This window comes from Trematomus bernacchii, unplaced genomic scaffold (assembly GCF_902827165.1).
Source record: "Trematomus bernacchii unplaced genomic scaffold, fTreBer1.1, whole genome shotgun sequence".
Taxonomy (NCBI): Eukaryota; Metazoa; Chordata; class Actinopteri; order Perciformes; family Nototheniidae; genus Trematomus; species Trematomus bernacchii.
Genome location: NW_022987767.1, coordinates 2114757 through 2129789, shown reverse-complemented (window position 1 = coordinate 2129789; position 15033 = coordinate 2114757). Strand labels below are relative to the sequence as shown.

Sequence of the window (15033 nt, the reverse complement as noted above, 5' to 3'; positions counted from 1 at the left end):
CGATATTTTAACCTGTTAAGCCCGGGAGCTGCATGAAATAATTTAAACCATATTTAAAGAACTGGACCTGTGGCGGAAAGTGACTACTTTTACTCAAATTCTGTATTCATTTTTTAAGTACTTTTTTTCTTTTAATAAAAAAAGATAATTTCTTGCTATTATCCACGTTACAGTTGAAGTACTTATCTCTGCAGTTCTCATCGGAAACAGAGGGAAGATTAGCTTGTTTTTATTAGATGTATGAAATAATTAAACCATACAGTGTCTAGAGAACTGTATAGTAACTCAAGTACTATACTTAAAGGGGACCTATCATGCAAAATGCACTTTTGTACGTCTTTTATACATGAATATGTGTCCCCGGTGTTCCAGGGAACTCACCAAGTGTCAGAAAACACAACCCTCTCTATTTTCCTCCATACCCAAATCTCTAAAAAAGGGGCTGCAACGGATCTGATAAAAACTGATCCAGATTTGAACACTGTCCTGACGTCAGGACAGTGGCGCTACGGCTATTGGGCCAACTCCACCAATCAGGAGGAGACAGCCACGGCATTGCCGTTCGAAAGCGCTGGAGACGCTGTAGTACATATGCCAGGCCAGTAGATGGTGCTGTTCTCACAGAATCAGCCCTTGCTAAAACAGATCTAAAAAATGTCAAATTGAGCAAAATGAGGCATGGCTAAAATGCATGATCTGTTTGGTATTTAAAAAAAGTATAAATATGCCTTATATAGGTATGGTCCTATACTATATTATTCAAATATAGCATGATAGGTCCACTTTAAGTACAACTTTGAGGTCCTTTGTACTTCTATTCCAACCATTGTTCTTTTTACTTCATTGATTTGATGACTTTATTCATATGAAGATTCAGATTATTAATATAAATAACACATTATTTATCATGTTTCATTTTGGGTTAAGCTTTACTTTCTTGGGCTTTTGGTGAAAATCACAAGCTACAACTTATAGTTATTGTCAAATAAAAATAAAGGATCCTCCTTAACCAGCTCTTTTTTTAAATACATTTTATTTATCTACTTAATTTGGATGCACTTCGCTCACATTCCTATGATTGAATAATATAAATTGTTCTCTAATGGTCCGTGCAGATTGAGCATTTTAGTTTTTGTACATTATGATGCTAATATGTTTGTACTTAAACTTAAGTAAATGTTTAAATGAAGAGTATTGTACACTGTATTAATATGTTTACTTAGGAACCAGTGCTGCTCGGACTTCTACTAACTAACAGTTTGGGTTTTGAAACCTTGCTCAAGGGGCATTTTTAAATTCAAGATTCAAAGCTTTTATTGTCATTTGTACAAAGCTACAGTGTAGTCATGACGATGAAAGTCTTAGGTCACAGGCTCCTCCAACAGAGCAACACAATAAAACAGATAAAATAGTGCAAGTAAACTCAATAAAATAGAATAGAAGTAGTGCAATAAGAGTCTATATACAAGTAATTGGAATATGATATATTAGATAAATAATTAGTAAGTTGCAAACAGGTGAATGTTATGGATGTTCTAGTTCACTCACTAGTAGCATTATACAACTCCTCCTCTCCTCATGCTCACACAAAGATGCATACATCATATTAAAAACTCAGTAATATTTCAGATGGAGAGAGGACTGACCTATGTTTGGCGTGCAGGGCTCCGGGCTGCAGTCCTCTCTCCCTCCAGGTTTCAGTTTCTGATCACAGGCGTCGCTCGGCAGCGAGTCGTCCGACAGGCAGCGAACCTCCCGCACACGGAAACCGCCCTCACAGGTTTTTGAACACTGGAAGAAACACGGGTCAGAGACAGCAGTCAGTCAAAGGTTCAGAAAACCAAACCATGAAGTTTGTCTACTGTTAAATCTACTTTCTAGAGCAGGGGTGTCAAAACTACGGCCCGGGGGCCAAATGCGGCCTGCGGACCATTTTGAATCGGCCCTCAGCAAATTAAAAAAGTATAATGGAATACGGCCCACAAATGAAACTTGTGCTTGTCTTATATTGTACTTCTTAAATATAAATGTAACAATATATTACACAGTATTATTCATGTGTAAATAAGCCCACTTTTCAAATAAATTCAGTCAATTCAAGTTGGAAACATTTTCTAACATATCTGAGTTGATAAGAAAAAAGCCCAATGACTTATTTACATGACAAGCTTGAAATACACCCTTCCTATTTCTCCTTATTATAATCAATCTGAGGCTTCTGTTTTAAGGGATGAGCTGCCAACACTCATAAGCATCATTTACCTACATTTGATTGATTTTGCTGACTTATAACTGAACTGATGAGGCAATAAACCTCTAGTGAGTCGCCAAACCCTTCGTATATTTTTCTGTATGTGGCCCTCGGTGAAAAAAGTTTGGACACCCCTGGATTAGGGTAGCTACCAACATCATCAACCCTGGCCATTAATCAGTAATTAGAAGCAGTAGGGAGTATATTTGATTAAAGTGGAGAGGGTTCAAATGTCACTCACAGCGCTCCAGTCCGTGTGGAACCACTTTGCTCCGCAGGCCTTCAGGGTGCAGCTCTGCTGGCCGAGGGGTCGGTCCAGAGAAGAGCACTCGTACGGAGGAACGACGGAGAGTCCTTCCTCCGACTTCATCAAACACACCACGGCCCTCTGATGGCTGCCTGCACCGCACTCTGCTGAGCACTGACACACACACACACACACACACACACACACACACACACACACACACACACACACACACACACACACACACACACACACACACACACACACACACACACACACACACACACACACACACACACACACACACACACACACACACACACACACACACACACACACACACACACACACACACACACACACACACACACACACACCACACACACACACCACACACACACACACACACACACACACACACACACACACACACACACACACACACACACACACACACACACACACACACACACACACACACACACACACACACACACACACACACACACACACACACACCAATCCTCACAGTAAATGCGGAGCTGAATCCCAGATCAAATGCACGCTGAAGTATTGTATTGATTGATTTGGACATGTATGTAGTTTACTTCATCTGCATTACGGAACGTCTACACAGCAGCGTTAAAAAAATCTTGGAGGTGGGCGTATCTGAAGCTTGGGGATTTTTTGCGATCAACCAATCACATGAATCTCTCGCCCCCGACATACGAAGCAAAAAAGCCCGAAGTAAACTGGATATAAACTCCCCAAAACAGGCGAAAACCTACCACTGTCTCTGCCACCTCCCTCCATGCCTGGCTCCTCCGGTTTATATCCCGGTAGGTCTGGTCATAAAGCACCGGGTGATTGATTCCCTACCGCTAATTTCTCCTCCATTTTTTGGAATATGAGGAAATGACCTGCGGTATGTCTCTCCCAGCATACACGCCGTTTGATTGGCTATCGCTTGAACTGTCAGATTTGCATACACGGGATTTGATTGGCTGACGCTTCCACCTCAGCCTCAAAAGTTGAACATTGTTCAACTTTGAATCCTGAAAATCCTGAAAATCTCCGCTCGCCTGCCCACAATGCATTTCGGCGAAAAGTGAGGGAAAGTGACGTCACCCCATTCAAAGTGAATGGGCAGAAGCGTTTCAAGATTTTTTTAACGCTGCTGTGTGGACGTTCCGTTACTTGCATATTGGTCTATTTCTCTTCTGTTTCCTCTTGCACTATTTTCATAGTTTTTTCAAATTGCTTCATCATGTTATGTCTTATATATATCTGTGTTGCATTGTTGGTGGAGCCTGGGACTTCAGATTCTCATTGGCATATCTACACTGTACTGTAATGTGTACATGATAATAAAGCCTTTTAAATCTTTGAATCTTTGAAATCTTGAGTCTCTCCCTCCTACCTGGCTCCAGGGGCCCGTGAACCACTCGATGCGGTTCTCACAAGCTCCGCTGTTGCAGACCTGAGAGTTTTGGGGTCTCTCGCTGCCGCAGCCCTCGAGAGGGAGACCGCTGACGTGGTTCGTGAGGCAGAGAATTCCTCGCGTCCGAACACCCATCCCACACTCAGCCGAGCACTGTGGAGCACAATTCATACGGTTGATTTGATATCTTTCACTTTTTTAAACTTGTAATTCAATTTCAGCACATCACTTTTTTGTTTTTGTGTTGAGGTACACTGCCTTCAGACAGCTTTTCAGTAAGAGCAGCTGACATTTGCATGTGTTATAAGATAAGATAAAATAAGATTATTGATCCCAAATTGGGAAATGTTTGCGTTGCAGCAGCTTAAAAGACATGGCATTACAATACACATTTAAAAGACTAGAAATAAACAAGAAAGTAGAAAATATACATGTTGAATTTACAAATTAACAAAAACAAAAAATAAATCAAGTTATTATATATACATAAGTATGTGAGAGATGGAATATTAAATATTAAACTGGATATATATAAATGTAAAATGTACAGTGAGATTGTAAATCCAAGAGAAGCTATGGAGCAGAGAGTTCTCTGTATATCACGAAGTAAGTAACACACATGAGTAAAAGCGACAAAACTGAAATACAATACAGTATTACAATATATACAGAATTACCGAGTTTCAGTTTTGCCTGATTTCCAACGATAAATATTGCAGTTCAAATGTCTTAATCTACTTTGGATTAGAATAAATCCTGGCATCTAATTTCCCCTCTCAAAACATGGCATATAATAGTAACTGTAAATTATCATGTGAACATTTATTTTGGACCTCCTTAATGTTGAATACATGTCTTTCCATGCATCTACATCAATGTCACAATGTTTATATTCTAGCCAAATAGTTATTGTATGTTCATACTTGCCGCTTGTGATAAAGGCACTCTATTCAGTGAATATTACTCTACATGTGTTGTCTTTGTGGATGTCAGAATCTATATTAAAAACATATATATAATATCCTGATTGAAAGACAGATCTCGGATGCATAAAGACCAGAGGTGGGAAGTAGTGGAGTACAAATACTTTGTTACTGTACTTAAGTACATGTTTCTGGTATCAGTACTTTACTCCACTACTTATTTTTCTGACTTTTTACTTTTACTTCTTACATTTTTAACACAAATACCTGAACTTTCTACTTCTTACACGATCCGTGTATCCATCATTTCCTGGTCTTCTCTAAAGAAGAGGGACCAATGAAAACGTTGTCATGTTGACGTTGTTCAGCATGGAAACATTCATTAGCTAACAATGACATTATTGTTCTATTAATATAAAGGGAGGTCAGGTACTCTTTAAAACAGCTGCTAGTTATGGGTACTTTTTACTTAAGTACATTTCAAACCCCTCTTTACTTTTACTTGAGTAAAGAGGTTTAGTTGATATCTCTGATAAAGACACATCTATAAAATGACTGCCACTGTTATGAGAAGTGAATCAAAGTGAGACCCACCCTGTTCCCCCACTCGGTGTAGAACCAGCTCTTGGCGCAGGACCCCATGTCGCAGTTCTCCACATCGACCGGCCTCAGATTCATGTTGCACTCCTCGTCAGGAACAAAGTCGCCCACGTTGCTGACACAGCGAACCTCTCGTGACCTCTGACCCAGACCACAGGGCACCGAGCACTGAGAGACACAGGACACAGGGTCAGCACTGTGGAGGGATGGGACTGCTGCTCTTTGTTAAATGCAACTGTGTTTCTTTAAAGGTCACATATTGTGTAAAATCCTCTTCTTCCTGTCCTTCATACATCAACATGTGTCCCCTCTGTGTAAAGAGACTCTGAAAGTTTCAGGAACAAAGATTCTCTCTCTTTTTGTCCTGATCCATTTATATAAAAATCTGTCTGAAAATGAGCTGATCAGATTTTGGCCACTTTGTGATGTCATAACGATGTGTTGGCTTGTGTAACCATTAGCCAATCACCAACCAAGGTAACCCCCCCCCTCACCTTATCACCTGAATCTCCTCCTAGAGCACCATTGAGTTCTTTTTAACCAAATATCTCTCAGAGGGGCGTGGGGAGGGGCTCCTTATTTTCATCTGAAGTAACAGACAGAGAATCAGCACTTTTGAAACAGGGCTGAAACAGAGGGGATTATGGGATGCTGCAAAGATCTGTTTGGTATATCAGCCAATCAGAGACATGTTCTGTATATATCTGAGACCTGTAATATATTGATGAGAAACAGTATAATAGGCCAGGGGACCTTTAAGATATAAATAAGCGCAGAACTCAAAAAGGATCAAATATAACATGTATAAAATAAAAAATATATATTAGTGATAGGATGCAATTGCAATAAACTGTAATGTAAACAATATGTATGCGTAAGGAGAAGTGATAAATATATATAGATCTGTAAACAGGTATACAACAGTCAGTAAAAGCATGTCTCACCGCGCTCCACTCTGAGCGGACCTGCCACTCGCTGCAGATCTTCAGCTGGCAGCTGCTGGTGATCTCCGGTCGCTCTAAGTGTTCGCAGCGGCTCGTGTGAACGTTCAGGGTGCGGTTGGCGTAAATCTGCCGACACAAAACCTGCCGGTGCTGCATGCCCAGCCCGCACGTCGTACTGCACTCTGACCACTCCCCAATGTCCCAGCTGCTCGGGAGGAAGCACACGAGCAGACATGTAGAGCCATTATTAAATAACGTTAGTGTGTTTTCTTTTGAGTGAACTTGCTCTTTGAGTAGGGATTGTATCAGTATTCTGTCATGATTTGTTTATTGTCTGTTATGTTTTAGTAGTCAGAGTCTGTCAGTTTCCTGTTTTACTTGTGTGACCAATGAAAACGTTGTCATGTTGCCGTTGTTCAGCATGGAAACATTCATTAGCTAACAATGACATTATTGTTCTATTAATATAAAGGGAGGTCAGGTACTCTTTAAAACAGCTGGGAGTTATGGGTACTTTTTACTGAAGTACATTTCGAAGCCCATACTTCTTTACTTTTACTTTAAGAAGTTTAGTCAGTACTTCTACTTTCACCAGAGTATTTTGAAACACGAGTATCTGTGGAGGTGTTTACTTTTGCCATCTCTGGTTAGGAGTGTGTGAGGAGAGTTTGTGAGGAGAGTTTGTGAGGAGAGTGTGTGAGGAGAGTTTGTGAGGAGAGTGTGTTAGTAGTGTGTGTTAGGAGAGTAGGAGAGTGTGTTAGGAGAGTAGGAGAGTGTGTTAGGAGAGTAGGAGAGTGTGTTAGGAGAGTGTGTTAGAAGAGTGTGTGAGGAGTGTGTGTGGGGAGAGTGTGTTAGGAGTTTGTGTGAGGAGAGTGTGTTAGGAGAGTGTGTGAGGAGTATGTGTGAGGAGAGTGTGTGAGGAGAGAGTGTGTGAGGAGAGTGTGTGAGGAGTGTGTGTGAGGAGAGTGTGTGAGGAGAGTGTGTGAGCAGAGTGTGTGAGCAGAGAGTGTGTGAGCAGAGTAGGAGAGTGTGTGAGGAGAGTGTGTGAGGAGAGTGTGTGAGCAGAGTGTGTGAGGAGAGTGTGTGAAGAGAGTGTGTGAGCAGAGTGTGTGAGCAGAGTGTGTGAGCAGAGTGTGTGAGCAGAGTGTGTGTCCTCACAATGCGGGGCAGGGCTGCAGGTTGCAGGCCTCTTCCTGTGGAGAGGGTTTGCTGCTGCTGTCACACAGAGCCTCGGACACCTGGCCCTGGTTCAGCCGGGACACACAGTGGAAGATGGAGTATCTGAATCCTGAAATGCACACAGAAACACTGAATAGTTTAATCACTGAATACTACATCTGCTTTTATAGAAAATAAAGAGTACTTGGAGAGCAAAGAACCCCATCAATGGTGGATGCCATTCTTCCAACTATGGTGTGTTCACTAGCTTTAAGTTGGAAACAACACACACACTACGAATAAAGCATGTTGTATTTCATTGCTTTTAAACATCCAGTTACTAGATGTTTTCAAGAGGAGGCTCCAATTTTTATTTCCCAGTCGGCAAGGCATGTTTCCGATTATTCTGACACAACTTGAACGCAGCACAAAAGCCAAATGTCATGAAAGGGAATCCCATTATTCGGATGCCCTCTCAAATGTTATTGATTCTTCCTTGGACCTTGCTGTACCCTTGCACTAAGTGTCTTTCAAATCTGACCAGATGTTTTTCCTTAATCAAGCGAACAACAAACAACTTTGGTGAAGGTTAATCATTTTTAAAATAAATACAAATTGCGTGTTTTCTATGAAATCGTAACTGTTGTCATCCTCTGGGTTTTTTGTTATGATTGTGTGAGAAGTCAGAGGAAATACTGACCTTTCCCACAGGAGGCGCTGCACTCTGTAGTTCCAGATATCTTCCAGTTGTAGTCTCTGCGTCTGGGCGGCTGCACAGCAGGAACCTGATTATCTGGGAGGCGAGGAGGGTCCCGACCCCCCCCTGCTGGATTGTAGTTTTCCTGGTGAGTGTTTCTGTGAATGTCGTATCCTCCCTGTCCATTCACAGCGTTCCCTAAGACACAGACACATGAGTTAGACAAGCAGTCAGACAATGCTTTAGTATCAAACAGTTAGCAGGGGGTAAACAGGGGTCTTATTTACCTTCTGGTCTGTGGTTGGGTGGCTGAGGATCCACTGGTTTCTCAGGGATTGTGTACTCATAGTGAATACCAGGGTTTGGCTGCTGGAAGATCATCTGAGGCAAAGAAGATCAATTATAAAATGAAATCTGCTCTGAAAAGTGATCAAACAATGACAAAACGTACTTTTCCAAGGTCCAACTAAATTACAATCTGAAAGAATCATGCCAACGCACCACTAAATCCTGTGTTTGTTAGAGATGTGATCAAACGTTTCTTTATAAAATGTGTTATTCAGCATGAATACAGCATCAAAAAATGACAAATCAAAGACCAAAACAACCTTGTTGAATAATCATCTTAGAGGCGGCAGTTTTTCTCCGTTGACGGAAGCTTTATTGTTTTGAAAATGCGCCTTCTTCTGAATGTCAAATGTATTCTCATAACTGGAGATTTGCACTAGTTCAGAGTATCATTGGCATCCTTATTTTCTATGTTTATTAGACCAAAGTGAGTTGAGGGTCTGATGCATTAGCTCCTCTCTGGCAGACCAACCTGCTTGATGATGGAAATGCTTCCCTAACTAATTGCAATTTGCCAATTTCCCGGGAAAGTCACAACAATAACCGTGTTTGTTAAACTGCATTGCTACTGTATACCTTAATCAGCGACAGATAATGACATTCATTTAAATAGAAATCATTCCAACTGTAAGCTTGTGAGTGTAAATATAAGAGAAGGAGAGTCAGTGTTGTTATATCTGAAGGTCCGAGTTAATTTGTGACTTACATAAACGTCCAGGATCTCGTTTGTGGGCCCTTCAGCGAGGAAGGACTCCCCGGCGGTGCTTCTGATCTCGTTGGGCCGCCGGTATGTGAACATGGTTCCCGCTCCCTCATACTTCCCTGGCCGGTCGATCGCCCAGTTTCCATTAATGATGGATCGCCCCGATCGGCTGCGGAGAGCTGAGAGAAACAGAGAGAGAGAAACAGAGAAGGCAAAAGTAAACACCTCCTTTACTTAAGTAGAAGTACAGATACTCGTGTTTAAAAACACTCTGGTAAAAGTAGAAGTACTGACTAAACTTCTTTACTCTGGTAAAAGTAAAGAAGTATGGGCTTTGAAATGTACTTAAGTAAAAAGTACCCATAACTAGCAGCTGTTTTAAAGAGTACCTGACCTCCCTTTATATTAATAGAACAATAATGTCATTGTTAGCTAATGAATGTTTCCATGCTGAACAACGGCAACATGACAACGTTTTCATTGGTCCCTCTTCTTTAGAGAAGACCAGGAAATGATTGATACACGGATCGTGTTCAAATCAATAGGCACGCAATGACTCTAAATAATAATGATCACGCCACCAAACACACATTCAAACTAAAGGAACCAGCCTGTTTGGGAAATGTAAGAAGTAGAAAGTTCAGGTATTTGTGTTCAACATGTAAGAAGTAAAAGTAAAAAGTCATCAGAAAAATAAGTAGTGGAGTAAAGTACTGATACCAGAAAAATGTACTTAAGTACAGTAACAAAGTATTTGTACTCCACTACTTCCCACCTCTGGAGAGAAACCACACATCACCACCGACAGCCCTGAGCTCTAATGAAGAGGGAAATACCCACAAAGCCACTTCCACATAACTATCGTTTAACGTAAAACCATTGATGAGAAGGTAAAACATTTGTGTAATAAAGCTCTGATACGGTCATTCTGCACCCAAATTAGTAACAGAATAAATGCTCGCTCGTGCACTTTTAAAGAAATGTCCTGTTTGTGCTGGCATGCAAATCCTGAAACAAAATCCCCTTTAAACTTTTTCCACCGATTTCATGGATTAAGGACAAGACGCCATTAGAAAAGCATTAGGAGTGTAACGTTAGACCGGCTTGTAAAGAAGTGTTTGGACAACTCAGAGCACATTCGAGATGCACAGTGAGAACAGAGGCCTATTGAGGGGAAAGAGTGTGAGGACACCCTGTGGCTGCTGCTAGATGACTGCCATGTCTCTTACTCTTGTTTGCATTAGTACATGAATAACAATTAATGGAAAGATTCTGATTGGAATGTTTGAAAAAAAGCATATTTTTGATTTGATCTCATAAGTAATTATCAAGTGTAATATCATGCTCAAAGTACAGTATTTTAGTATGTATGTGAAGCTCTTTATTTCTGACATCTTCCTCTCTTATCCGTTCACAAAACAACTTTTTCAAACAAATCTACTTAACCCCTCTCTTGCGTTTCGGGTCAAAAGACCGAGTTACTTTGTTTTTTATCATAAATATTGTGTTTTTCATCCAATTGCCTCAAGACCTGATGTTATCCTCCACACTAGGCCTCTGAACATATACACTTGATAATCATCACTTGCATTGATTTCTTAGTGATTTATTCAACAGTGAAACACCCATGATGTTTTCAGTCAGAATCGACCGCCATAGGAAATGAACGGGTTTGAATGTATTATGTTCATCCTGCAGATGGAAAACATCTCCACACGCCCGCCCGCACGCCCTCCCGCACGCACGCACGCACGCACATCCCCCCACACCTTCCAGACAAAAGGAAGGTGTGGGGGGACATAACTTACTCTAAGTTAGAATGTGAATATCATCGATGTGCAAATGTAGGCGTACGTGTGTGTGTGGCTGTTCACAACTCTGTGTTCTTGTGTGCATATGAATGGTCACATCAGATTAAAGAAAACAGAGCATTCGAATGCAGTTGGTGTTTGAAAGGTAGTGTTTTTTCTCGTCCTTTTTTTAACAGTGGTCACATTTTCCCACTTTCATTAGAAAGAATGGTGAGGCCTAATACACTTTCCTCGAGAGAAGCAGCCATACGGAGTCTTGGCATGGCTCCCATTAAACAATGTCTGACATTAAAGCAGTCACTTTTGGAAATAACCCACTAATGTGTCCTAGCATTGCACCCAAGTAATGACGGCAATTATCTGTGTGGTGTTTCTTTGTATCTGGGGCTGAGGTGGGGGGGGGGGGGGGGGGGGGGGGGGGAAACAGGCGAAATGCCAGAGAAATCTTGAAAAACTGACACTGCCCAACGTGCCTTTTTATCAGACCGATCTAATCAATTCACAAGCTACTGCTGCTGCCTGCACAGCTGGAAATGTGGAAATGTAGAATTGTCAAATGTCAACGAATCACACGCACTTATCATTGAATTATTTCTACCATTACTTTCCATTGACTTTGTTATTGCCAGATACATGTAATGTGTAACATGCAGTGGACGGGGATTCCTCTTCCTTCAACATGTGTTTTGAGCTGAGGCAGAACTCGGCATGGAAACTGTCACTTTCTATTACTCTCGACAAAAATGCAGAGTGACTTGAAATAGGGCTGAGATAAGTCTTTCTGATTCGCATTACTAACTGCTCAGACTGCTCGGCAACAGGGAGTAAAACAATGTGTTCTCACTTCAACTTATGCTCTCCGTGCTTTTGTTAGAAATGATTTTAACACACTAACATGCTGCGGAGAAACTTGAAGACAGAGAGCAAGGAGAGGACAAGAATCCCTGATGGGTTTTTCCAAATTGCAGTTCACTTAGCCAACCCATGTTGAGTCGATTATTGTCTGAATGTAAAATATATTCAGCATTGATACTACTAAGTCCTGAGGTCAACACTCCTTCAGAAGAAAACATTTAGCACAGCAGGGGGTGGAGACATATGAGCAGAGGTGGGAAGTCGTGGAGTACAAATACTTCGTTAGTGTACTTAAGTGCATTTTTCTGGTATCAGTACTTTACTCCACTACTTATTTTTCTGACGACTTTTTACTTTTACTTCCTACATGTTGAACACAAATACCTGTACTTTCTACTTCTTACATGTTGAACACAAATACCTGTACTTTCTACTTCTCACATTTGGCGAAACTCTCACAAATAGATGCTGAGGATGGCTTTTGAAATTGTACAGAGACAGAATAATAATAAAGTGATGACAGCTCTCAGGTGAGTGAACCTCTTAAAGGGACACGGCTATTTATCAACGTAGATTGTTTTGGTAATAGTTTTGAGAGGAGGAGGTACCTGTCTTAGCTATAAAGACCTTTTTGACAGCATATCATTATATGTATTGGCGCTTTGTGCACCTCAAGTGAAGTGCCAATAAGTTTGTATAATTAGTTTGAGAAAAGGCAGAGCTCTATATGGCAGAAATCTCCATAGTTTGTATTCATTTATCATTTACAGCATGAGATTGTGTCGTGTGTTTTCATCTATTCATTATGAGCATGTTTGCAACTTAAGGCGAGACACAGGTGAATAGGGTCATTGTTTTAACTTAGGCTGCTTTTACACGGGAACGTTTGCGTTTATGCACAGTATGCGCTTTCAAAAAAGTATTCCGTTCACATGCATTCGTTTCATTTAACGTGTCTGTTCAAACGAGACCGCTGGAAACGCTGTAGTACATATGCCGGGACTGTAAGTGGCGCTGTAACTTCCGCCACAAAATACACCAAAAGCAGCGAAGAAGACCCCGCAGCAATGTTGCCATGGCTACCCTTCTGTTTATGCCCCGCGGTGGATTTAGCAACATGTAGTAGTTCATGTAATTCTCCATGTCCACTTGTTGCTGATGGTTGTGGTAGAGGAGCTGTAGATGTTGTACTAACATCTGTAGCATGGTCAGTAGCAGTAGCACTAGCAGTAGCTACTGACAGTAGCTACTGGCCATGCGACAGCTGTGAGCAGCAGAGGCGGGGAGAGGTGGGGCTATCGTTATTTTTTCAGGAAATATTCGTATAGAGGCGATTACACGGACTCGTTTGACCCCCCAGAGAGTTTCGTTTGCAAATCTATTCACCTTGGGACCCGTTATCGTTTGTGGGGTCCGTTTGTTACGGCCTCGTGTAAATAATAGGGCTATACGCAAGAGAAACTATGCAGATACAAGCCGTTTCGTTCTCGTGTAAATGTGGCCTTAACGCTATCATCAAGACATGTCTCCAGTTAATTACTTACATTAAGACAATTGTTTTTTGTATTACAAGTTTTCTGAAAGAGCATGTTTAAATATGCAAATGAGTTATTATCTAATTAAATATGCGCATATTTTAATACATTTCAGGAACACAAACCTGAACATTGGATGAAGTCAGGTTCAAAATTCTTGTTTACTTTTGTAGTCATATTAGAATCTAAAGTTACTACAGAAGGGATTTTGGATATCTCTTTGTATCACTCCATAAATCAGAAAATACCGTCAACAGCCGGAAAATATCTATTTTCGACGTGATTTTAGGTATAACATGTTATATAATTCAGGCTATGAATGATGTATGAACAAACACCTCTGGAGAGTTGCTGCAGCCTAGAGATGTGGCCTATTGAAGTGAAAAGTCTTTAGACCTTGATTTGTTGGCAGCGTGTAACAATCGCTTGGTTTTCGCGTTCATTTAGGAAAGAATTTAGTCGACATTTAGTAAGTTAACTGTATGGAATAAACAACAATCTTTTACATTTTTCAAAGCATCCAGTCAGCCCTTTTGTCCAGTCTATTCATCAGTCACTCAGTTCACTAAATACTACATTTTGCTTTATTAATAAGTGTTTTTCTCACCTAGGTAGTTCCTGCTCTTCACCATCTCTGTCACGTTGATCTTGGTGGCTCCCTCTGGGATCTCCACTATCTTGTGGTAGCCGATCTTAGTTAAACTGTGTTTGAAGACTCCAGAGACGAGCCTGCAGGTTGTGTTTTCTCCTCCACACACACCGCACCTGTCCATCACCTTTCCTGATCCCAGGTACTCATCGCAGCCCAGACCCTGAGACAGAGGAGAAGCAGTTTAAACGAAGAAGTGTGGAGGAAAACAGCTCGTATCATTATGCACTAAACACCTGTTTCAGATTATTAAGAGGTGATGTTTTTGGTCAAATAAAAAGAGCTCATTAGGTGTAAAATAGTACGTTAACAAAGCCAAGCCACCTGCAACTACTCACATCATTAACTGCAATAATATAATAACTAATTAGCAGGAGTTATGTTACTTTCCAGAAGGCATCGTTTTTATGAGACATGAGTCTTTGAATTGTTTCCAGAATTTATTTCTAAATCTCCTTAGGGTGTGAGTTTTCTGTGTCACATTGGTGGTAATAAATTACAGGAAACCTGGGCGCTGTAAAAATAGAACGGTTAACATCAGCAGTCCATACATTCACACAAACCAGCAGTAAAAGCAGCTCGACGTGCAAACAGGTGGAAGAGCTGGAACACACACACACACACACCACACACACACACACACACACACACACACACCACACCCACACACCACACACACACACACACACACACACACACACACACACACACACACACACACACACACACACACACACACACACACACACACACACACACACACACACACACACACACACACACACACACACACACACACACACACACACACACACACACACACACACACACACACACACACACACACACACACACACACACACACACACAC

The 15033-nt window shown here is 41.2% G+C and overlaps 1 protein-coding gene across 1 annotated transcript in view; it reads right to left on the bottom strand.

The window, feature by feature from the left end:
* LOC117496685 (thrombospondin type-1 domain-containing protein 4-like) overlaps nucleotides 1-15033 on the bottom strand; it is a 58685-nt gene that overhangs the window by 1027 nt on the left and 42625 nt on the right. The window contains exons 8-17 of the mRNA XM_034148410.1: nucleotides 14121-14325; nucleotides 9316-9491; nucleotides 8549-8642; nucleotides 8265-8459; nucleotides 7565-7694; nucleotides 6407-6611; nucleotides 5457-5630; nucleotides 3919-4092; nucleotides 2493-2672; nucleotides 1647-1791 (exon numbers count right to left, since the gene is read on the bottom strand). Coding sequence (XP_034004301.1) covers nucleotides 1647-1791; nucleotides 2493-2672; nucleotides 3919-4092; nucleotides 5457-5630; nucleotides 6407-6611; nucleotides 7565-7694; nucleotides 8265-8459; nucleotides 8549-8642; nucleotides 9316-9491; nucleotides 14121-14325 — 1678 coding nt within the window. The remainder of the gene's footprint in view (nucleotides 1-1646; nucleotides 1792-2492; nucleotides 2673-3918; nucleotides 4093-5456; nucleotides 5631-6406; nucleotides 6612-7564; nucleotides 7695-8264; nucleotides 8460-8548; nucleotides 8643-9315; nucleotides 9492-14120; nucleotides 14326-15033) is intronic.